At 37.4% G+C, this 24,432-nt stretch overlaps 1 protein-coding gene across 1 annotated transcript in view; it reads left to right on the top strand.

The window, feature by feature from the left end:
* Positions 1–24,432, top strand: part of NDUFAF2 (NADH:ubiquinone oxidoreductase complex assembly factor 2) — a 77,325-nt gene that overhangs the window by 21,831 nt on the left and 31,062 nt on the right. The window contains exon 2 of the mRNA XM_059833599.1: positions 22,634–22,723. Coding sequence (XP_059689582.1) covers positions 22,634–22,723 — 90 coding nt within the window. The remainder of the gene's footprint in view (positions 1–22,633; positions 22,724–24,432) is intronic.

The following is a 24,432-nucleotide window of genomic DNA, read 5'->3' on the forward strand; positions in this document are numbered from 1 at the left end:
TGAGTAAAAAATGGTGACATTGCTGATTAGGAAAAGATACAGCATAAGAAAGTTAGCCAAAATATAATGAGGAACCTGGAGTTGGCTCAAAAGTAAAGATGCTATTAGGTACATCTGAAGATTGGGGTAAGTGTGAATGAGTACTAAATTGCTGAAGATGAATGATAACTAAAGCACAGTAATTCTCTGTAGAGAAAAAGAACCTGCAGCTAGTTATAAAATGGGGGACACAATGCAAAATACATTTTAAAATACACAATAGAAACTGCAGATTAGAATATTGGAATTAGTTTTCCTTAAGTATGAGAAACATTGAAGACCTAACAAATAGTATGTCTGCACCTGACAAGCAACAAAATAATGGACTAAAAGGAAAGTAATCCGTAGTTTCGTCTGTATCAATATTGGTAAGTATTTAGATAGTGTACCTAAAAGATGTTTAATAGGTGCTAAAGAAAACAGAATGGACAAAAAAAATATTAGAAGGTACTTTGTCCAATGGATGTATGGGTTACGATGTTGAATTAGTCTGACATTTCAGTTATGACTGTATCATACATGGGACATCCTGATGTGAAATGTTTGTATAACTACCCTTTCCATGCCCAGCTTCCAAAAAAGAAGGGGGATCTCCCATCCTTCTCTCTTTTGGTATTCCCAATGTGTGGAAAGCCTTGGATGGAAGAATCCGTACAAGAAAGTCCCACATTGCTGTTTCTCTTTTCAGTGCCCTCCTTTCTATACTTTTTCCTCGGGGCAGTACTCTGAGCCTGCTATTTGTATTGCAGATTACAAGAGCAATTCAATTTAGAGAGCCTTTAACATCTCTGTGAGCATTGTTGACTGCCAAATTCTATGAGACTCATGCACTCCAGGGAGGGAAGTTTGTGTAGAGGAGATGTGCTCTCATTTGAAGAAACTATGAAATAGTTTTCTGTTGGTGATGGTTTGTCGGGTTTTTTTTCTCCATTAAGAGAAAATACGAGAATAAGAGAAAGGTGTTTGGGCTAATCTTTGAAGTGGCAAGTGAAAGAAAGACAGGTTTATGAAACAACCATTGAAACTTGTGCTACTTTTAGGAGGGACTAGGAATGCAGTTGTAAATATTAATGAGCACAGAAGGCTAGGATTTGATGGCAGATACCTAAAAATTAGGTTTAGTGCTTGCCTTCTTCCTGTTACATCAAAGCTGCGCAGAACTCTCATGTTGTGCACACTGCTTATTTAGGATTTTTTTTTTATGATTGTAAATGTTATTGTTGATCATCTCTTTGATGGAAAATATTTGAAAATGAGATTTAATGTGTAGTATCACACAAAAAGGATAATATGTGCCTGATTATGCATTAACTAGCATGGGCTCACTCCAGATGAGGCTTTCAAGGCCATGGTAAATAATGGCAGTGGATATCACTGAGCAACGTATTTATTACTTATACTGTTTTGCGAAGGCTGCAACAGTTCTGGAATGCAAGCTTTTCCAGAAACATGCACACCATTTAATATTATACTGAGAACTATTTTTGAGAGACTGGAGATTGACCATGTTTTCTTTTAAAAGATAAACCTTGAGTATATTGGGGTGATGCAATGTTCTTGTAGATGACATTATCCAAGAAATGCTTATATAATTCTAGAAATGTTTCACTCTTTTCCTGAGCGATAAAATAAGCATTTTCATTCACTTTTTAATTTCAGTAGGGCTTTATTTGGTTAATATGACAATTTTTCGCTGTGGATCCAGCAGCTGATGGAAGCACTCTGATTCTGTTTCCTCCTCCCCCATGGGCAACAGAAAAGGAGAGGCCGTTGAAGGAAATAAAAGCAGAAGGAAGATGAAAAGGCAAGCACGTAAGAACCAAGCTGTCTCCAAAAGGATAGATAGCGTTCAAGTTGTAATGTTGTTTCTTTTCTCCGTTCTTGCTAGTGTCCAAGTGCTTTTCCACAAGCACTTCCTGAGAGCATTCAAGTACAAGGATATCCCACTGGACAACTTGCTGCCATTGCAGTGTTAAGCTGTTCTCTGCATGTCACTCCCGTGTTTCTTTGTTAACATGCCATAAATGATGGAAACCATGTAGAAAGTTTGGAAGTTAATGTTCCCAGAGAGGGGGCATGTCTTTTATGCCATATGGTGAATTAACTGACAGTCCTGCAAATAATGTAGTTTTAACCGCTGTATATTTTCTGTTTTGAAAACTATTTATTATTTGCATTACCAGGCTTGATTAAACTTCATGTCAATTTTTAATAAGACATTTTTAGAGTTTTATAAGTGGAACAATTACCTTAGTTAGAGATTGTCATGTTACAAAATACCTTTGATGAGAAAGTAATTGACAGTTACAAAAACAAAGAATGAAATCAAGCCCTTTTGTTTATTTTTATTATTCACTTCACTTTTGGCTTTGCCCGCTTCTAATACTGTCAATGATTATGCTGTATTTTAAAACAAAAATCAGCTTCACAAGGTGGTAGTGCTACCAACCTTTCTAAGCAAAACCTTGTTAGATGTCTTGCCATTTACAAACTTTTCCAGTTGCCTTAGAAATAAGGTGAGAAAAAGGAAATCTTCATGAACTTCTGCGCATGTGTGTGCAGGAGGTGTTACTACATTAAAAGCAAACCTAAATCAACTGTTTAATATTATTGCCTATTGAGTAGAAAAGCCAAGGAAAATATTGTGATGATTTAGCCATAATTGTTAAAAAGAGATGAGCAAGGCAAGGTTTGTAGGTAGAAGGCAATATTTTTATTGAAACAACAAAGTATATTTTCAGAAAAAATAAAAAATACTTTAGAGCCTGGATACATATCTTCCATTCTGAGTCAGAAGTCAAGTATTTCAGTCACAAGTGTGTGAGTTTGGGGGCATCTGCAAGGAGGCCAATACAATCTGCAGGTGGTGTACATTAATGCCATAAAATTTACAATTTTTGTTTATTTGTAATATTTGTGACACCTTGCCAAAATGTAAGTTTAGTGTCGTCCCAGGCTTATCTGACTTGTGACGTTACTGCTTGATGCATTTTTTTTTTTATATCCACAGATGACTGAAATCCTCTACTAATAGAACTTTTTACGTAACATAAAATTCTAAAACTGTTTCGCTCGAGATTAGGGCTCTTTTCAAGTGCGTAAGTTTACTGTTCTTGTTTAACATACATACGTAATTGATATGCTGACGACTTTCAAGGTTATATTGGAAGGAAAAAAGAAATCACACTTGTTCAGTAGCTGTAACTATGGTGCCAGAAGATGGCACTGAAGAAATATGTAGCACATCTTAGATTTTGTGGCATCGCATTTGTTGGATTTGTACTACAGTGAGTTTTCCTTTGTGCAGCTCTGTGTTGCTTATTAACAGTTGTTTTCAATTTTCATTTTCTTGCCTAAGTTTTAAAGTACTTTGGTGTTTCCAGTTTTGGTAGGAATCCTGGAAGTTGGCATGTTGGAGTCCACACAGAGATCGGAAAATTCTGCACTTTCATGTGTTAGTTGGAAGTTTAATCAGCTCCCTTCAGAAGTGCTTCAACACTCTGTGCTTTAATTAAGCATCATGACCTGGAACTTGAAAGATAGGGATAAAATGGAAGTAATTGTTTTTAAGAAATAGAGGTGAGGTTTTGAAATAATGTGAGACAATAGTAAACCCTAAAACTGAACAGGAACAAGTACCCAATGATGGTGGATTAATATGGTTAGGATGGATTCTTGGTGCCTGTCCTTCACATATATTACAGTGAGCTCTACCAGTAGTACTCTGGGTATTTTGAGAAATAGAACCAGATTTTCTTGTTATGCCTCCCTTCCTTTCTGGCAGGCTTTGCAGATAAATGTAACCAAATAATCCAGTATTCGAGAAGCTGTTATAATGAAAGTTATTATAATACATTCAGTAATTACCATTCTTGCCACCTACCCTAGCAGAATCTGTAGCTATACTCAGGTGCTAAAACTTGTGACTGGAAACTGTGTGTGTTACAGAACATCTGCTTTACTATATAAAAATACTGGCATTAGAAGAGGTTGGTATGTGCTTTTGTTCTGCTGTTAAAGCTAATAAACATATGACCGTGTGAAACTGAAATAAAGTCCTGGCATTATTTGATCTGGGATGTTGTGACTCAATGAAGCAAAACCAGAGATCTGTTGAAATAGTATTTTGAGCAAAGTTGGGGGTGTGTTTGTCATGCTAAGCAGGGAACTTGCATTCTAATAATAGCAAGTTTATATGGGTCAGTTTAATAAGCATGGTTTAAAAGAGAGCCCAGTAGTTTTCTCTGAATGACTTGTCCCTCTGACCTGCTTATTTGCTGGAGCATAAGATTTCACCTAACTATTTTAAGTCCCCACCGCAGCTGCATGCCAGCATTCTTTCCTTGGGCCGTTTTTGAGACAAACCTGATTTTTGATGTAGACTAGTTCTCTTGCATGTTTGGGGTTTTTTTAATAAGTCAGTCATACTTAAGGTTAAGAAACCAGTCAGAGAAATTGTATAGATCAGTTAGTTTTGAGAGTTCAGCCATACGACCGAAGAAATGCTATAGTGACATATTAAGAGGGATACAACCCCAGTACCTTGGAAGTCTTCTGCAAGGGAATTATTCTGTAGCTGCTCATTTTTAGGTTTCCTTCCTCATTCTGAGAATTAAGTGAAGGTTTGATGTATAAAAAAGGAAGATGTCCCATTGCATTCTTCTGTAAACTGAAGTGCAGTCTTGTGTTTTGGAATATGGTATTTGTACTGAAACATCCAAACCAGAATAATTCTTTTCAGTCTTAGTAAAGTGCATTCAGTAAGCCCCTCACCCACCCCACCACACATATTTGTCCCTGGAATGGAGAAAACAAATAGAAAGACAGCCAGTACTTAACTACATGAATAGATAAATTGTCTTTATCGGTGAGTGGTATTTTTAGATATGGGAGGGACATGAGAAGAATATGTAATAAACAGACTATTTAGTTTACTTGCAAATTGGAAAAATAGTATTGTTTTACATATTTCATGTTAGTGTCTACAAAAGAGAGAAACAAATATTCTTCTAAAGCAAAATACTTGAGTTGCTATAATATACCTGATAGGTCGCATGTGCTTTCTAAGCTACACTAAGAAACAGTAATTGAATCAGAAATTGTGTTTTGCTTTCCTGTATTCAGAGAACAACAAACTGTTCAAAATTGTACTAAGTTGCAATTTTGGTCATTTATCTATATATTTTCTTTTTCCTGTCAACATTTAATGTAAGTCAAGATTTGGAAGAAACAAACTGTCTGTGAACTAACTTGCTGTCCTTGAATATGACACCATTTTGACACTATAGGAAATGCTTTAAGTTTTCTTGCAGCTAATTTCTGGGTTTTTGTCATTGCAGAATACTGTAAAATGAATAGCGGATTCAAATAACTGATTTGAGAGCATTTGGGATATATTGAAGGCCTTTCTGTTCTATTCTACACCTAAATAGAGAATGTAATTTAACTTTTTATATTACCAGGTCATTTTTCATGGGTTATTATTTAACCCTTTCAATGGTAGAGAGAGATAATGAGGGGGAAAATGACTTGTCTCAAAGCTGGTAGGCGCTATATCTGGCCTAGCTCTGTTTTAGTGCATCTCAAATTCTAACATGAGAAAATTGCAGAAATTTACAATTCAAAGTGTGTTTCATCAGGGAGAAATCCACAGATTGTTTTGACAGTCAGTTAGAAATTCAGCATGAAGATGGACGTCTCATGAAATTCACAGCTGCTGATTGAATTTATATTTCCATAAAGGCCATCAACAGTAGCAGCCTGCAGGGGAAGTGGTGGAAAAATGACAAAAATTGTGAGGCTAGCATTTTTTCCTCAGCCTTATAGTAGCAAATTACTTGTAATAAGGTCCTACACTGGCCAGGATTAAAGAAAAATATAGGCAGCCAGAAGGGAATGATTTCTCAGTTTAATTGATTTGAACTAAAAATGTCTGAATTTGATGTTTAAATATACGTTTAGTCATCTGTATGGTATGTAAAACCCAACTGCAAATCAAAAGTGTCCTTAAACTGAAAAATAAGACTCTTACTGGTAATTACAGAAGGTTTATCATACAGGTAATTTGATTTTATAATAAACTCCCAGGACAGAAAATGAATGATACCGAAATGTGCAAAAGTAGGTCGTCTTTATTAGGGGTGAAAATCTCGTCTTACCTCTGGCGTGCTCCCTCTCATTCATTCACACACACAGATAGGGGAGGACATGTAAGATCTGAATTGATTTTTCTGAGTTACAACTCTTATTGCGTCGATAATTTAAAAAGCAAACATGCGTTCACAAAAACAAGTCCATGTTGTCAAAACAATTAGTAAGAAATGCCATTGAGGCAAATGGTATAATAAAATTGAACAGATTTATCTTTTGTTTAGATGGTTTTGTATATTACCGTCTATTTATGTTTTCATGGAAGGAACAGGGCAGGGTACGGTTAAATGTTTTTAAAGTATCTTCTTTTTTGGTAGAAGCAGAATCATTATTACCATCCTTGAGAGATTCTAACTCCCTTAACACCTTTGTTTCAAAATACCTGTGCATCTTAAGACTATGGGAAGGTTTAATGTGTAGGTGTTTTCTTTCATCTTGGTGTTAGAGATTTATGCATGCAACTCGAGATGCATAGCAAGGCAGCTATACCCACCGAGTTGTATTCAGAAGCCTTTTTCTCATAGTTAGTAGTCTGCATCTGTGCCATCCTATGCTGCAGTTACATCATATCTTGCAAGCTAAGGAAGGTCAAAAAAATTTTTTTTGAGGTCAGTAGATACCTAAATGTTCCAGAAGCTGTTAAGGGAGTTCTCTGTAGCTGGACATTGCAGAGTTGTGCTTTAGTATGGTGAGACACAAGTCATGTCTAGTCCTGATATCAGTAAAGTTTCTTAGTATATGGAGACATTTAAGAATGAAAGAGCTTGTGTGACATCTTAGTATAAAACCACGGGGATCACATATCTTAACTGCTCAAACCAGAAAGAAATGAGTTAGAATTCTAATGAGATTAATTGAATAACTTTGCAATAATGAGAATCTCTGTGACTGTCATTATTTCTAGGAGTTTACATTTTAGAGATTAAACTGGTAAAGTGTAATAAAGTAACTGTCTTTAACTTTACTTCTAAAAATTAAAATACGGTTTAGGAACCTACAAGTCTCTGACATACCTGGAAATGAAACTATTTGATTGTAAAGTTTGTAAGTATCACAGCTTGTTCTTTCAGTGGTCGTAAATTCTGTGTATCAGACACTTGTATTATGGTTATTAGAAGCTATGCAAGTCTAAAGATTGCAGTCCAAAGGCAGTCTTTCTTCTTTTCTTTCACTGGTGTCAGCATAAATGCTTTCACTTAGAAACTTTTACATGTACTTACTAGCTACAACAGTTGCCCTTGGTCCTTTAGCTTCTAGTAACAGCAAAATACTCTAAAATCAATGGGCATACAATTGAATATTTAAATACTTGATGGTTAGTTACATACTGTGAAAGCACATAGACCTCAGTATTTGCTGTTCAGTCTAAAATTTGAGTAGTTAAGCTGGAACTGTGGAAGTAGGAAGCAGGAAAAACTGTTAAGTGGGGACTGCATGTTGCTTTTTGCATGTGCATTTGTTTTTCTAATTTGCAAAGTGACCACAGAAGCTCTTGAGATTTGAGTGGAAAAATAAATACATGGGTTGACTCAGGTCTAAAAAGCTCTGACTTTCAGGTAGTCCTTGGTCCCCTTTCAGGTAGTCCTTGGTCGGGGCTGTTCCAATTTATCCTTTTCCTGCTCAAAGTAGCTTTGAAAGCAGATCAGACATCGCTGCAGTACCTTGGCTATGTGAAGTTTTTTTCTTCTTCACCACCTACACCACTCTGAGCTCAAAAAACCCAGCTAAAATGTAGGGGTTTTTGCCCAGAATCAGTGTTGTGGAAAAATACCTTAACCAACGGGTGCGTACTGGTTATCTTAAAGAAACAAACTTTTGAAGCAGAGGTTTAAAAGTACCCTAACAATGTAAAGTAAGAGTTAAATCAGGCAAAAATTTTCAGCTGTTGAAAGAGAAATTATTCCATGTTACTAATTTTAATCCACTAAATTGTTGTACTTTCTGGTAAATATTGTTTAATTTAGTTTAAAAACATACCAGCTACCTTTGAAATACTTTTTTTTCTTAGAACTCTAAGTAAATATTTTTTTATTTCTATATATAATGAAAGATGACATTTGGCAAACTTAAAGTATTAAAAGCTACAGAAGTACATACTAACCTGAACAATTACAATAATTAAGCTCCTATAAGCATCAGGATAGCATTCTTTTGGAAAGTATCTTGCTAATTATGCTTGCAATCTATTTCCTTTTTTTACTTCAACATATTTTTAATAAATATTGAGTAATATATGTAACACATATATATAATAAAGATATGTGAAAAAGCATACCGGAAATTTATTGTAAATATAAGCAAATTTAAAGTAAATCAAAACACAACAACTGATGAACGTAAATCTTATTGCGCGCACAGGAAAGCTGCCCTGCAGAAAAGGACCTGGGGGTGTTGGTCGACAGCTGGCTGAAGATGAGCCAGCAGTGTGCCCAGGTGGCCAAGAAGGCCAACGGCATCCTGGCCTGTATCAGAAATGGTGTGGCCAGCAGGAGTAGGGAGGTGATCGTGCCTCTGTACTCGGCGCTGGTGAGGCCGCACCTCGAATCCTGTGTTGAGTTTTGGGCCCCTCACTACCAGAAGGACATTGAGGTGCTGGAGCGTGTCCAGAGAAGGGCGATGAAGCTGGTGAGGGGTCTGGAACACAAGTCTGATGAGGAGCAGCTGAGGGAGCTGGGGTTGTTCAGTCTGGAGAAGAGGAGGCTGAGGGGAGACCTCATCGCTCTCTACAACTACCTGAAAGGGGGTTGCAGAGAGGTGGGTGTTGGTCTCTTCTCCCAAGTGACTAGTGACAGGACAAGAGGAAATGGCCTCAAGTTGTGCCAGGGGAGGTTCAGACTGGATATTAGGAAAAATTTCTTTACTGAGAGAGCAGTGAAGCATTGGATCAGGCTGCCCAGGGAAGTGGTGGAGTCTCCATCACTGGAGGTGTTCAAGGAACGTGTGGACGAGGCATTGTGAGACATGGTTTAGTGTGCATGGTGGTGTTGGGTTGATGGTCTTTTCCAACCTTAATGATTCTGTGATTCTGTAATTTGTATGTCAAACATCAAACTAGTGAGCCAGAAATATGTTTAGGAAGTTGTTTCTACAAGAGTGTACACCCTTTTTTAGATACCTCATTTTAAGCATCCCCCTTTTAGCCCTCATACATTTTAAACAAATTAGGATACAAGAGTAAAATTGTGAGGAGTTTTTTAGCCTTTTAACTGTCTACCCAGCTGCTTCTTAAGGATCCTGAGGGTCAAATGCTGTTTTAATTATTAATATAAATCACAAAGGATTTTTTAGAACAGAGATGACAGTTTTGAATTCAAGATGTGTACTGCTGTCATATTATTGATACGGAGTTGTCTTTAAGCACTTTGCAGTAATATTTTTTTCTGTCCTATAATGAAAGTAAGACATGATTTGCTTATGGGGTAAGCTATTCAAGTTCAGTTAGAATATCTGAGGAAAAAATTAAACTTTCAAGTTGGAAATAAGTGATGATAACAAATTTTTGTGATAGCATTTTGAGCGATCAGTTCAATGTACATGCTCCTTTCCCAGGTCAGGCAATGTTCATGTTCTTTGTTCTGTTCCAATACCAATTTTTGTTTAATCTCAAATGTGATTCTTCAGAATTGTTGAAAGCTCAATCCAAGTGAGAGGTCTGCGTTTTCAAACAGAAACTTCAGTATTGTTTTATGTAAAACATGAATAAAATACCTGGATGCAAAAGACAGTTGCAAGATCCTGCTCTTCAGCCCTTTCAGGCCCTGGTTGTGTTCTCAGCTAGGCAGCAGTACCCCTGTGTGCACGCTCGGACACTGTGGAATAACATCATTTGTCATGTCGGTATCTGTGCCTTCACAGCCCTTCAGGTTGCTTCATCTGAGAGCTGAGGGAAAGGAGTCCCTGTTGCCACTTCACCTGGTTGTGTTGATCCCAACTGCCTCATCTGACAAGACATATCTTTGCCATGTGGTTATTTGTAAAAGTATAAAACTTCCTGTTAGACCCAGCAGCGTGATGAAATGGAAAAGGTTTTCTCTTTCGGCAACCCTGGCAGACTCTACCGTTTTCTACATTTATTTCAGTCTTTGTTAGGTATTTTATTTCCTTGAAGCTGTGCAGTGTTTCTCTTGACTCTAGTAGGCTACATTTAGCGGACATCCCTGCAAACCATTTGCATGTTCAGGGTTGTGCTGAGGGATTGATAAGAGGGACTTCAAGGAGACATCTTGTTACAAGGAGGATAACAAGGCTAGAAGAATGCCGCTGGCACGAAGTCAGCAAAATCCACAGTAACTGGGGTAAAGGTAAAGGCAAAGGCGGCAGGGGGAGATCACAACCAGCGACTCAATTGAGGGTCTGTGCAAATTGACCCCCACACACTTGTCAAGAGCAAGCCTGGTGATTTACATGGCAAGCGAAGCTAATTTAAACGTAACAAACCATAGCAAGCAATATGGCAATCACTAACCAATCAATGTAAATTTGGGCAGGTTTTCCATTGTTTTTGCTAATCGTGTTAACAGGATAAATACATTGTAATTCCTTCGTGTGCTGTGCTAGGTTTGTGGAATTACCCCCAGCACCCATCTTTGCGCAAACATGAAATAAATAAATATCTCGTCTCTGTGTGTAAGAGTGGCCTGTTGCATACCAGGTACTGGACCCTGCTTGTGGGACGACAAAAGGACTCTGTGGGGTGTATCGATATACACATTATGTTCTTAAAGTGCTCGGTCTTAGAGTGTACAAATACTGCAAGTGCAGCTTCATAGGCTAATTTTGTAATTTATATGATAAAATGAGTAGCATATAAATTGTAGGATAAAGAACAATTTTTAATGCTGTTTAAAAGAAACGTCTGTGGGGTATGCATATATGTGAAATGCATAATATATCTCAAAGGACAAGTTACTTTAGCTAACCTTCCTTTTCTTCAGAAGTTGCTTTCTGATGTTGACTGTGGCTGAAATAAATGGGTGTTTTCCCCTATACTCTGCAATGAAAAGCAAACACAATAAAATAGCAGTACTAGTATTCTTTAATCCTTCAAGTGCTATGCACAGTATTAGCTCTAATTGTGTTCAGACCTTGTGTAAGACTGAATTTTCTTTGCAAATCTCAAACCCATAATCCTTTTGTAAAATTTATTAAAACTTACTAAAAAACAAAAATAGCATCAGCTCCTTGAGAGTGTATGGGCAGCTAGCTGTAATAATTCCGTTTATTCTGAAAAAAATGGAGATGGTAAATGAGTGTTTGCAAATGATTTATAATTGAAATGTAATTAATCATCCAAACCAGACTGTAATGCTGCTGTGTGGGGTCGTATTGCTTAATTGATGTTCTCCACAGCTGTAACTTTCTTTTCATTTACAATTCATACCTTTGCTGTCATTTGCCCATTCCTCTTCCCTGCATGACTGCCTTTTTGTTTATCTTTCTGCGTTATGTTTTTATTTATAGAGTACAAGTTATTGTACACTTACTTTCTGCTTGCTAAATTCCCTTTAAACATGCTAAATCCTCATTTTAAGCCATTTTTCATACATCTACAGAAAATATGCAGTACTTCATTCCTGGATTTAGTCACATTTTGACAGTAATTGGTAGAAAACTGTTTCTTGAATTTGATAGACCAAAACAAACTAAAAGAACAGTTGGGAGAAAGCTTCTGCATGCCAGAGCATGCATCAGCTCTCCAAGGTATCATTTACACTTTTGTTGCAAAAAGGTTGTAATGTTGCATATTGTAGTAAGCTTATTGCAGATTCATTTACGAAACAGTGTTTCTTTGTAAAGATGTGGTATCTTTTGGTCTTTGTACTGCTTTGATGAGGTAGAAGGCACAAGGCTTTCCAGTGAGCAAGGAATGAGAACTGGTGTTGGTGCATCCTGCTGCAGGATGAAGAGAACTTGGGGACTAGAATGACAGCGGGCATTTAGCAGAGGGTTTTTAAATACCTTCCACTGAAGGAACTTGCTGCTTGGACAAACTGCAATAAAAGGTGTTTTTACTTGAGTTAACCGCCACAGTCTCAGATACAGCCGGCTTTCAAAACATAAGGTTTATGTGAACATAAATAAAAGCCATGGGCTCTGACTCCTCAGGAAGTTACAGATTCAGCACTTTCAGATTATTAAATTTGTCGCTCCTAAAAAGAAAATACAGAACACAGAATGCCTTTTTTCATCTATTTATGATACAGATGTAGGTGAATACACATTGACTGTTGCACAGCTCATAATTGTTCATAGCATTCTGATTTCATTAGAATAAACTATTTAGTGTTAGAGAAACACAGTTATAGTATCCCTTCTGACTAGCTTGAATGTCCTACACTGGCAAAAGATAAAAAAAAGAAAAAGCAAAATGGCAAATTGCATACAGAGAAGAGTGAGAAGTTGGCCCTCAGAAGTGAGAATGAGTATGTTTAAAATCATTTTGGCCTTACAGAAAACGTGAATCTGTGCGGTTCAAGTAGAGGACCATTTTCACATATTTATCGTATAATGGATAAGATCTGAAATGAGTGTCAAAGCAGACTTCTCACCTAGAGGCCTTTCAGGCTGAACTCGCAACAGTGCTTTCAGTAAGTTCAATATTACTTCCCATTGCTTTTACGGTAAATAATACTGCTAAAAAGATAATGTGTGTTTGTTAGAGGAGTATGCAGAATAAAATCTTAATAAGGTACAGTTATGCACTGTAATCACCTAAACTAAGGATTTGCAATTGAAGCCTCTGCCATTTATCTTGCTCTGCCTGCACATTAGTTTATCAGATTGCAAGTTATGAAGTGACCATTTCTCGCTGAGAATAGAGCCAAATTTTTCAGGAAATGCATAATGCATTATGTCATATGAGTATTTTGATACTTTACAAAAGATCAGATAAAATACTAGTTCATTGTTAAAATACAAAAAAAAAAAAGACCTAATCTATCACTGATTAATGGTTCTGTCTTTTTTTTCCTCTCTTTCCCTTCTCTTTGGCCTCATCAACAGAAGTGTTGCATGTATTAGTTTTTTGAGACTGGTTAATAGCTTTTCAACATTAGAGTCAGAGTTCCAGTATAACAACTACCAGTTTGTCAGAGAGCATTTGCATGTATAGAAACTCTGAAACCATCCTCTCAATCATTAGCTGTTTGATAATCAGGTGTGAATAAAAACAACTTTGAGATATTTCTGGACAAGTTGTACTTGACCAGAGACTTTTACTAGGACAGATATTGGTACTATGTGTAACTCTTGATCATTTCTTTAAGAATGGCATACTCAAAATAGAATAATTGTAATAATCACTTTTTTGGTCTTTGTGACCGTCAAATATTTCTCAATATATGTGAGTCGTAGTGAATCAGTCTATACACGCTGATTGCTAATCTGCCTGTGAAATAATGTGGAATAGCTGTACCAAGTATTTAATACAGTTATTCAGACTTCAGGTTCTGCCTTCCTGTTCTATTCCTGCTGGGTTTAAAATACATATTTTTAATTTTTGCACAGGGTTGGCTTCCTGCTCCCAGTGTGGTATGGAGTGTTGCGTTCTGTTTGCATATTGTAGATATACTTAAGTTTGTATGCCTTTGTCTGCTTACCCAATTACAACATTTACAATGCAGTGAATTTGGGCCTTATTTTACTCGCAGTCTTTGGCTAGAGCTAAGGGTTTGGGGATTTTTATGGGGAGTGGTGAGGGGGATTTATTATTTGTTCATTTATTTGGCTGTAGAGAAGATACTGTAGAACATTTGAATCCAGAGAACTCGGTGGTTTCCTTGTCTTCTATTGTATTTGTGGCTAGATTTAATCTTGCTGCTTGGAAGGAATCTGACATGTCTCAGAACGAATATCCTCATTTGTTTTGTAATCCCTTTAGCCCTAAACTCTCTGACAAAATACTTTGTTTATCAGAGGAAAAGGTTGTATCTTTCTTACTGCTAATTAACTACCCTTCTTTGAGAATAGTGTGATGATTTTTTTTTTTTAATTTTTTTTTTTCCCTTCAGCAGCACAGGCTATCAGAGACAACAAACAGTATGTTTTGATCCTTGTCCATGACTTAAGATTTCTAAGGTATTGGCATAGTATCTGTCATGGTACGCATATCCTCAGGGACAGTGATGGCATCCACATCCTCAAGAACAATGACAGAAGAGATTATTTCTAAAATAGAAGTGTTTATCAGAATTCTGACAAATAGACATGGACCATGTAAACAATGAACAAACTCAACCCAGCAGTCAATGTCATCAGTAGCAGTACTTTGATGAAATGATTCCTGCCACACCACAGCCAGGGAACTAACACGTCAGATGTTAGTTTAGATGCATCTATAGGAACTGCTGCTGCATCTTTGGACTGGCATGTAGATGTTAACCCAGACGCCACAAGATGGCTTTTATAGATTTATACTGAAAAAACATCTTCTGGCCTACTAATAACATAGAGCCCTCTTAGCCCAAAGACTGTATTTCGGGGCCATCTTGGGTCGGGTTCACAATTGCCATGCAGAAGGATTTCAAAGCAATATCAATGGACAGAGTATATCAGAATTGCTCTGTGAAATCTAACATGGAGTGAGACTGCCACACTGGTGGTAAGCAAAGCTTTTCTCCTTCCACATGCAAATGTTTTAATGAAATATTTTACTAAGCTTGTCTTCACATCTGGCTGTATACCAAAAACGTTATTTTCTACTAGCGTCTAAATGGTTGTGTTACATTCCTGATGCATTTATATGATATGCGTGCATGTATATGTATTTTTAAACTTTTCGTCTCTGACGTGATTTCTTTCAGAGATGGGTAAAGTGGTGCTGGCACACACAGTGCATGGTTTGCACTGAATATTTTGCAAGCTTGCAAATGTTTCTCTCTGAGTGATCTGAACAGTGACTTTTTTTTGTACAAATATTTTATACTTTGTATTTCACAGAATCACAGAATGACTAAGGTTGAAAAAGACCTGTAAGATCATCAAGTCCAACCATCAACCAACAAACACCACCATGCCCACTAAACCATGTCCCACAGTGCCACGTCCACACGTTCCTTGAACACCTCCAGTGATGGTGACTCCACCACCTCCCTGGGCAGTCTGTTCCAATGCTTTGCCACTCTCTCAGTAAAGAAATTTTTCCTAATATCCAGCCTAAACCTCCCCTGGCGCAACTTGAGGCTATTTCCTCTTGTTCTGTCACTTGTCACTTGGCAGAAGAGACCAACACCCACCTCTCTGCAAACCTCCTTTCAGGTAATTGTAGAGAGCGATAAGGTCTCCCCTCAGCCTCCTCTTCTCCAGACTGAACAACCCCAGCTCCCTCAGCCGCTCCTCATAAGACTTGTGTTCCAGATCCCTCACCAGCTTCGTCGCCCTTCTCTGGACACGCTCCAGCACCTCAATGTCCTTCTTGTAGTGAGGGGCCCAAAACTGAACACAGGATTCGAGGTGCGGCCTCACCAGCACCGAGTACAGGGGCACGATCACCTCCCTGCTCCTGCTGGCCACACCATTTCTGATACAGGCCAGGATGCCGTTGGCCTTCTTGGCCACCTGGGCACACTGCTGGCTCATCTTCAGCCGGCTGTCAGCCAACACCCCAGGTCCTTTTCTGTGGGGCAGCTTTCCAGCCGCTCTTCCCCAGGCCTGTAGCGTTGCATGGGGTTGTTGTGACCCAAGTGTAGGACCCGGCACTTGGCCTTGTTGAACCTCATACAATTGGCCTCGGCCCATCGATCCAGCCTGTCCCGATTTCTGGCTGTGGCTTGATACCATTAAACTCAATAGAAAACTCATTGACTTCTCTGCGTGTGTTTTGGCTTTATTTATCATAAAAGTATCAGATTATTCTTTGCAGATTCCCCCTTGCCAAGAACAAAGTAAAAAGTGGCATCTTCCATTAATGATTTGCTAGAATATTCTCTAGACTTTTTGATGTTTGTAAAACAGAAGTGTATTATTTAAAACATTTATTTTAAAGTTTTCTGAAAACTTGAGCTTTCCATAGCAAAAGTTGTTTTAATTTAGAAAAAAATACTTGTTTATACTTAAGCAATCAGGTAAGAGACATTTAAATACAGTTAGCCATAATCCAGATAGAAATTGTTAAACTTTTGGCAGTTGGAACAATCTGACAGAAATATGGTTTGTGATTTAAAGAGACCAGTTTGAAAGAGAAAGTGGGACACCTGTATGTTAGTGTTTTGAATTTCTTGATTTGAATTAATGATTAAATCATTAATTTAAAATAACTTCTGGGAGACTATTCCTGCTAACGTTTGCTTAAAGTTTGAATTGAGAAACATTCTGAAGATCACCTTTAAAGGACTTGGTTCTAAAATGTACTAAGCTTTTTCTGTAAAAGTAACCCTACTGACAATGATATGGTACTGTATGGTTGGTCTTAGTAAACTGAATGGAGGGAACAGTGTATTGAGAAAACACCTCCTTTTGATTTCAGTGAGGTCTACTGTTGTAGATCACCTTAAGAAAATGGATAATGAAATAGCTACTGGCATTGCACACTGTATAATTGGTTTACTTCTCCTGGTGTTTTCTGCTGCTACTGGTTGCATCGTTATTAGAATATTTGTTCTGTTGCCAGTTCCAGAAATTACAGCTTGGTGTATCAATAAGCCTTACAACCCAGTTATGCATGTATTTTTTTCTTTTCAAAGAGACAGCTTCCAGACAAATTTTCATATTAATTTTTTGTCATCCTTGACAGACATGTGCAGGGCAGGGTACTAGACTAGGGAGGTAGCAGTCTTCGAAAAATGGCATAGATGTACAACTGGGAGAGAGGAGGGATATGCGAACATTTAAAAACCGGTAAAACCCAATGACTGTGTTGTTTTCTTTTTTATCTTGTTATTCACATTTTAACTATAGTAAATGCATTTTTAAACTCAGTGTTCTTTTTTTGTTGTTGTTCTTTTTTTTTTCTTCTTTATTTTTTTCCCCCTTCCCTACTCCCATCCCACACCTGTCCTTCCTGGCTGATTGTGTAGGTATTTTTCCAAAGTCTCATTGGTCTAAGCCATGTCTTTACTATCAGCACTTTGGCTAAGTAACTTTCATTTGAACATTGCTGTTATCTACATTACACATTATGTTACTGTAATTTTTTTTTTCTTCTGAAATCATAATTAGGCAATGGGCCATAGAACATATGTATGTGTATATATGTACGTATATACATTCAGTGTATCAGTGACTGGACACATGCGATGGAGTGGTTAAGCAAAAATGTGATTAGTGTGGACTAATGACCCACACAAGCATAGGCCTTTTGATTTAAAAGGGGAAAAAAATTTTGCCATTTCTGTCAAACTGGAAAATTTTAGTATGCATAACTGATTTTAACTGCAAAACAGAATCAAGTTGCAACCTGTACATTCTAGATGTCTGATAGCTGTTGTAAAAGGAATTGTCTTTTCAGAGGGCTGAGGGATAAGCTTGTTCTGTATTAAGCAAAATACAGACTTTATCCGTCCAAAGAAACAATGAAGCAAACAGTGTCAAAACTATTCTGGTTAGCAGGCAAAAGATAAACATTGATGCATGAAATCAGAATGAATCCCTGCAATATTACTTGGGTTGGGTTGGGTTAAATAGGGCAGTATTGAGTTGTTGCCTGTTTGGAAGGCGCTGTTCTAAGTCTTTCTTGTTTACTTTATGGAAAATAGGCAAAATTTCTTGATCTAACAGGATAAGGTGTTTAATTTCCTTACAGTCATACATGACTACAGCAACAACGATATTGAGCAGTTTTTCCTGTTACGTATGCATGTAAATAACTTTCCTGCACTAAGGAGATAAAAATTTTCTCAGAAATAAAGATTGAGGCTCTTGTTTCAAGGAATAATGTATGGTCTTCCTTCTGGACATGGGTTTATTTGGCTTTTGTTTGCTTGACAAGTATGTATACGTTGTGATAAATCAGTTGCTAGTTAGTAAATAGTTGGATAGTAAGCCTTGTTTGCAAAAACTTCATTGTTTAGCATATGCTTATAAGAAGGGCAGAATCTAGATGGCATCAAGAGTCAGATTTGTTAAGTTGACATCCTGGATTAACACTTGGGACAAAATCAGGCTAACCATACCATAAGCACATGTTGGTCACATTTGCAAGAGTGAGAACTTCTCCAGAGGACCAACAGTCCATCCTAGAGAAGCTTTTGAAGATGATTTGTATACAGATCCCTTTCGCTGGGAAACTGACAGTGGATCCTATCAAGATGGGAAAAGTCCCTGTCCATGGAAATTTCAGAGGAGAAGCAAAGTCTTTTGGGACAGCATCACATGTGCTGCTATTATGATAATACACATTTCTGACAAAAGTTATGATGTCGGGACATGTCTCTGGCAAAGCTAAAACTCCTCGTCTAAATTCCACATTAAAATCTGACATCTTCTCTGGTGACTTCATGACCATGATGCTTACTCTCCTGCAACCGACCCAGACCGATAAGTCTGATCTTATCTGTGTTTAAACTACTTAGACTATAGGGTTTTTTTTTTAAGGTACATTGACTAGAGGTTGCAGTAAATGTAGACATGATTTGGGCTAGTGTTAGTTGCCAGGGCTGAAGTCTGGAAGACTGTCAATCTCAGAGATAAGGTGGAAGAAATTTGCTGTGACTAGACTTTCAGAGATGTAAGTAAACTTGATCAAAACTTTCTTGGCTATCTTCAGCTTCTGTTGCAACATGAGCCTACCCTTTTTGTACTATGCCAAATCCATTGTTAGCAGGTTACAAATAATATTTAATGAATGGTATTGACAAAATCTGGTAACCTAGTGAATTAAACACGGCAAACTGTTTCCACCTTACTGGACACTAGTAGTAAATGCTGTAGAAAATCAGAGCAAAGTGGGAACAATTGTTTTGGTACACAGTGTGTGATAGTAGGTACAGCAATTAATACATAATAACAAATAATACTAAGATGTTATGGCTATGACTCTGGCATTGTCAAAGCATGATTTTTGACCCTGAGCGCCCGGTACTTTCAGGGTCAAGCTTTTTCACACTTACTTTTTCAGCACTTACCAGGTTTAGTATTATTTGATCCTGCCTCACTGTGAAACTGGAAATCACTGATCCTGGTTCTTTTGACATTAATGGAAATCAGAACCATAGAACAAAGCAGCCTATGGCCTCGTTGCTCTTAAAAGTTGGAATGAGTTTCTAGTATGATTTTATGAAGCATAAAGAGTTTTGGATGACTTCAAGTGTATGAATTGTTGGAGAAAATATAACTATGTGCATAAGTGGTATATGTTAGGTGCAAATGTTAAACTTTTATTACAGAGTATTGTATTGATTTATTGTATGAAATACAATGAACTACTGAAAGTTATTGTCATTTAGCATAAATTAATTAACTTCATAGAAATATAAATTTTGAAAAAAAAAATCAGAAATCTTTGGGAGGAAAGTATTCTTTTAAAATGCTGATGACTTCTCTAAGGTGAATTTTATTATTGCAGAAATACTGAAATTCTGACCACAGGGTAACATGGAATAGTCACCAATGAACAGTGTCCCTCAGCTAAAAATCTATGCAAAGGAGGGATCTGGGCTTGCACAAATTATTGTTCACCTTTTAAAGGTTTGTTTTGCCCTTTCTTCACAACAAACTTTTTTTCCTTCTCCTCCAGTAAAGATGAGAACTTCGTATCTTGCTCTGAATATGATGGGCCACTGCTGCAGCCTATAGAGAAATAATCTTTTTCTTGCCTCTAGAGAAGTAGTTCTTTCTCTGCTTTGTGTGAAGAACTGATGATAGTTCAGTTGCTTTGCTAACTTAACTACTGCTTCATATTCAGCAAAAACTGCAGTTTGTTGAGGTGTTACCAAACAAGAGGAAAGAAATGGGGGAACCACTCTGTTGAGCTTTGTAAGACAGTGCTGAAAAAAATTTTAGAAACCTTTGTTTCCAGCAGGTAAAGTTTATGTTGTGTTACTGATGATGAAATAATGTTTTGTGTAAATGATGTTATATCTGAGTATTCTGTGTGAGTATTCTGTGCATCTGTTAAATTCTTTCTGAAGTAATCTGCTTTTTGTTTGATGAGTTATTGGCTGTTAATCTTTAGATATGTTGTGTTTTATATAATCACAACTTGAAGTGTTAGTGGTTCTTCCATGTTTCTAAGATCTAGTGGTCACATGAAAATGAGGTTAATTTAAAGTTAAAACTGTAAATAGTGGTTCTTATATTGCTGTTTGTAATTGCTTCACTTATAAGTGAAGTTTCTTGAGTTGTAGTAGCAAAGAACACAGTATCTATTTGAAAAAGTAGGAATGTATTAATAGAAAGCAGAATAGTTAATATCTTCAATATGAAAAAACACTTTGCTAAACTGTAAAGGGTTTTAATTACATCTAGAGAGGCCTCAGTGTGATCTTCAATAGAAAAGTCTGTGTAAATTATTTCTCAGTGGTGGTCTGCCAAAAGAAACCTAGGGGACAACGCAAATCAGGCAGTTGAAGTTAATTAGTGTCGTGCGTGCATCAAAAATGCAGAGGCGCTTAAAAGCCACCAGCACTACAGTGTGATGATTCTTCAAAATAATGTCTTTGGGAAATAATTTTCTGAGTTTGGCTCTACAATGTGATTTGACTGTGGGATCTGGAGAATGAATTTTTTACACACGTTTTATGAAAGCTTGCAGCAGACTATAAACTGGTGTATTTTGTTAAAAGTAGATTAGTTAAAAACGTTTTATTTGGGAATGCAGGAAGATACAACATCAATCAGAAGTCGTGGTAGCACGTAGAAAAATACACTTCTTCGTTACTTTTGCTTATGTCAGTTTACTCAGACTGTTCTACCTGTGTAGGACTCAAATTATGGACAGGTTTTTAAAGGGTGCTGTGCTAACAGTAAAATCTAGTGACTTTCCAACGATGAAGGAAAGTGTTAATTCTGAGACTTATATAGGACCAGACCTAATTAGATAGGTGTTCAGCTTTTCTAGCAATCTTCTGATGGGAAGAAAGTAATTCTGTATTTTTGTTTTGCTTCGTAGATAAAGAGTTTTAGAAATGGAATTATCCATGGTATTGTTGAAAGGAAATTATTTTAAAGCAAGTGTATGAAGTATAATATCTTCCACATGTAGGAATTGTGTATTTCTAAAACAAATAAGTATAAGTCATATCTCTTTCAACACTGATTAAAAATATCTAATCTTAGAGATGAAGGTATGCTACGCTATTTTCTTTGCCTGGTGGCATATCTGAAACAGTACAAATGTTGCATTGCTTAAAAATAAAAAGAAATATTGTAAAGCTAAAGAAGGTACTTAGAAAAGGAACTGCAGTTTCAACAGAAGTTCTTATTTTACTGTATTAAATATTTAATAACGAACAATAGTATGCAGTTTAGCTATTAACCAGAGATGGGCGAATTGTAACTTCTGACTGCTATCAGTTTTAAAGTAACATCATGTGCAATACTTGTTGAAAGTATACAGAAGGAATCAACTGCATTAATCACATCATTATGAAAGAAAATATTTTATGCAGATATTTCTTTCCGTTTCCTCAAAATGTCAAATTTCTCCCTATCAGCCTTCCAGGAAGGGAAAAAGCTGGGAGAAAAAGCTTGGCAAGTGTTGCTACATTTTTTCCCTGTGAGGGATGGGGAACTTGGACATCATTCCACTATCTGCTAGCTTAAAAAGCAAACTAAAATACTCTTTCTCTGTACAGTAGCATGATATCTGACAGTCATTGTCCTGTGTGCTACATCACTGGTTAACTTTGGCAGGAGTAGAGTCTGTGGGTGGGATGTAGATCCAGATTCTCCACACTGGCTCCCCTTTCAATATACTGAATGTTCCGTATCAGAGAGCTACCTGATGGTTTTTCGTTTTTAACATAGAAAAGATTTAGTTTGCAAGCATATGTGAAAAGGCTCACATGCACAGAGCAATTGCCAGTGACTGGAGATGATGTGCCCTGATTGATTTGCAAAGCTAACCAGTGGACTTTCAGTGCTGGTTTTTGACTTGAGAACAGCATCAAGTTTCTGATCCCTCATCAGCAATCGTGTGGAAGATATCCAGGTGAGGGAAAAAACAGTTGACAGAAAACTGATCAACAGTTCTTCAGAGAAGCGTTCTCAAAGGGAGGGATCACTAAGGTGGATAACTTGCATTGAAATATACTTGTCCTTAATAATCCAAGTCAACTGTAGAACATACAAGCTTCTGTTAAAGTTACTGAAACACATAGCATTTCAAATTGACATCTGGATGGTAATCATTTTCTCAGTACTTTAATCCTTCGTTTTTATCCTGTAGACATCATTGCACTTGTGTGAATAGGTACAGTTCTTTCAAAACAATAACATAATCAGCAATTTAAATATTATGTATTTAACTGCCTTTTTTTCTTTTTTCCTTTTTTTTTTTTTTTCCCTACAGGGCAGATTATACCAGAAAGAAGATTTGTAGAAGCAGTAAATCGTCAAGCATATCAGTATGAAATGGGTGACTTTCCAACAGAATGGGAAGGTAAATCCTAATTTTTTTTTTTTTTATTTTAAGATAATTTTGCCATTGAATGTAGATTCAATATTTTTAATGGAAAACCTGACTATGTGAATAGGTTGTCTGTGTTATATTTCATTTTGAGTAACAGAGACTTTTGTTTAACTGCATAGTTATTATGAATTCTTAAAATAACTGCTTTATAAATAAGATAAATTATGTTTAGGAAATCAGTACTTAATAAAGGTGTAAATAAAGCCTGTATGATCATGACTTGCTCTTTTTAAATGTGAACATATTTGTGCCTGAGAACGATATGGTAGAATAACCAGAACTAAATGTGTTAAACTTCCTGATTATGTCTTCACTGCAGTATTAATTTGTAGGTCAGTTGAATTATTGGTGGCAGAGTGATGGGGCTTTTTTTTTTTTTTTTTATGGTGGTATTTAGTTTCCTATAGTCTTTTTTGCACAATCTTGTAGGGAGGTGGAGAACCTGTTAATAATCGTAGAATCATTTAGTTTGGAAAAGACCTTTAAGATCATCAAGTCCAACTGTAAACCTAACACTGCTAAGTCAACCACTAAACCATGTCCCTAAACACCTCATCCACACATCTTTTAAAAACCTCCAGGGATGGTGACTCAACCACCTCCCTGGGCAGCCTGTTCCAGTGTCTGACAACCCTTTCAATGAAGAAATTTTTCCTAATATCCAGTCTGAACTTCCTCCGGAGCAACTTGAGGCCATTTCCTTTTGTCCTATCACTAGTCACCTGGGAGAAGAGACCAACACCCACCTCTCTGCAACCCCCTTTCAGGTAATTGTAGAGAGCGATGAGGTCTCCCCTCAGCCTCCTCTTCTCCAGGCTGAACAACCCCAGTTCCCTCAGCCGCTCCTCATAAGACTTGTGCTCCAGACCCCTCACCAGCTTCGTCGCCCTTCTCTGGACACGCTCCAGCACCTCAATGTCCTTCTTGTAGTGAGGGGCCCAATACTGAACACAGTATTTGAGGTGCGGCCTCACCAGCGCCGAGTACAGGGGCACCATCACCTCCCTACTCCTGCTGGCCACACTATTTCTGATACAGGCCAGGATGCTGTTGGCCGCCTTGGCCACCTGGGCACACTGCTGGCTCATATTCAGCCGGCTGTCAGCCAGCATGCCCAGGTCCTTTTCTGCAGGGCAGCTTTCCAGCCACTCGTCCCCAAGCCTGTAGCGTTGCCCTTGGAGAAAGAGACAAAGCAGAGACGGAGTGTATGTTGGTCCTTGAGGCTATAGGAGCTCGAGCCAAGTGTGGGGTTAAATGGGGCTTAAAATCCAGGACTCTATAGCATAAGCAATTAACCCCTGAAATAGTAGATAGAGTCTACCCATCATTCAGCATGCTTTTTGGGAAGAATAATATCTAGGCATCTCCCAGAAGTTGATAGGTCTAAAGCAAACAAACTTAAATTTTAAGCAGTATGTAGTTGAACTGTGGAATTCCTTGTCATTGAATGTTCTGCTTGCTAGGAGTTTGCAAGAGTTCAAAAGGTGATTAAAAGAATTCATGGAAGAAAAATCCTTCACATACACAGATATTACTGTGGTTTAATTTGTCAGTGAGCTGCAAAGTAATGGAGGCTATGGTGAGTTTTGAGGAAATTCCACAATATACTACTTTATCTCATTCTCTTTCCTTTGCGCTCAATGTTGGTGATAGTGAGATAATACTGAGCTAAGCGTAGA

This window comes from Gavia stellata, chromosome Z (assembly GCF_030936135.1).
Source record: "Gavia stellata isolate bGavSte3 chromosome Z, bGavSte3.hap2, whole genome shotgun sequence".
In the NCBI taxonomy this organism is placed as follows: Eukaryota; Metazoa; Chordata; class Aves; order Gaviiformes; family Gaviidae; genus Gavia; species Gavia stellata.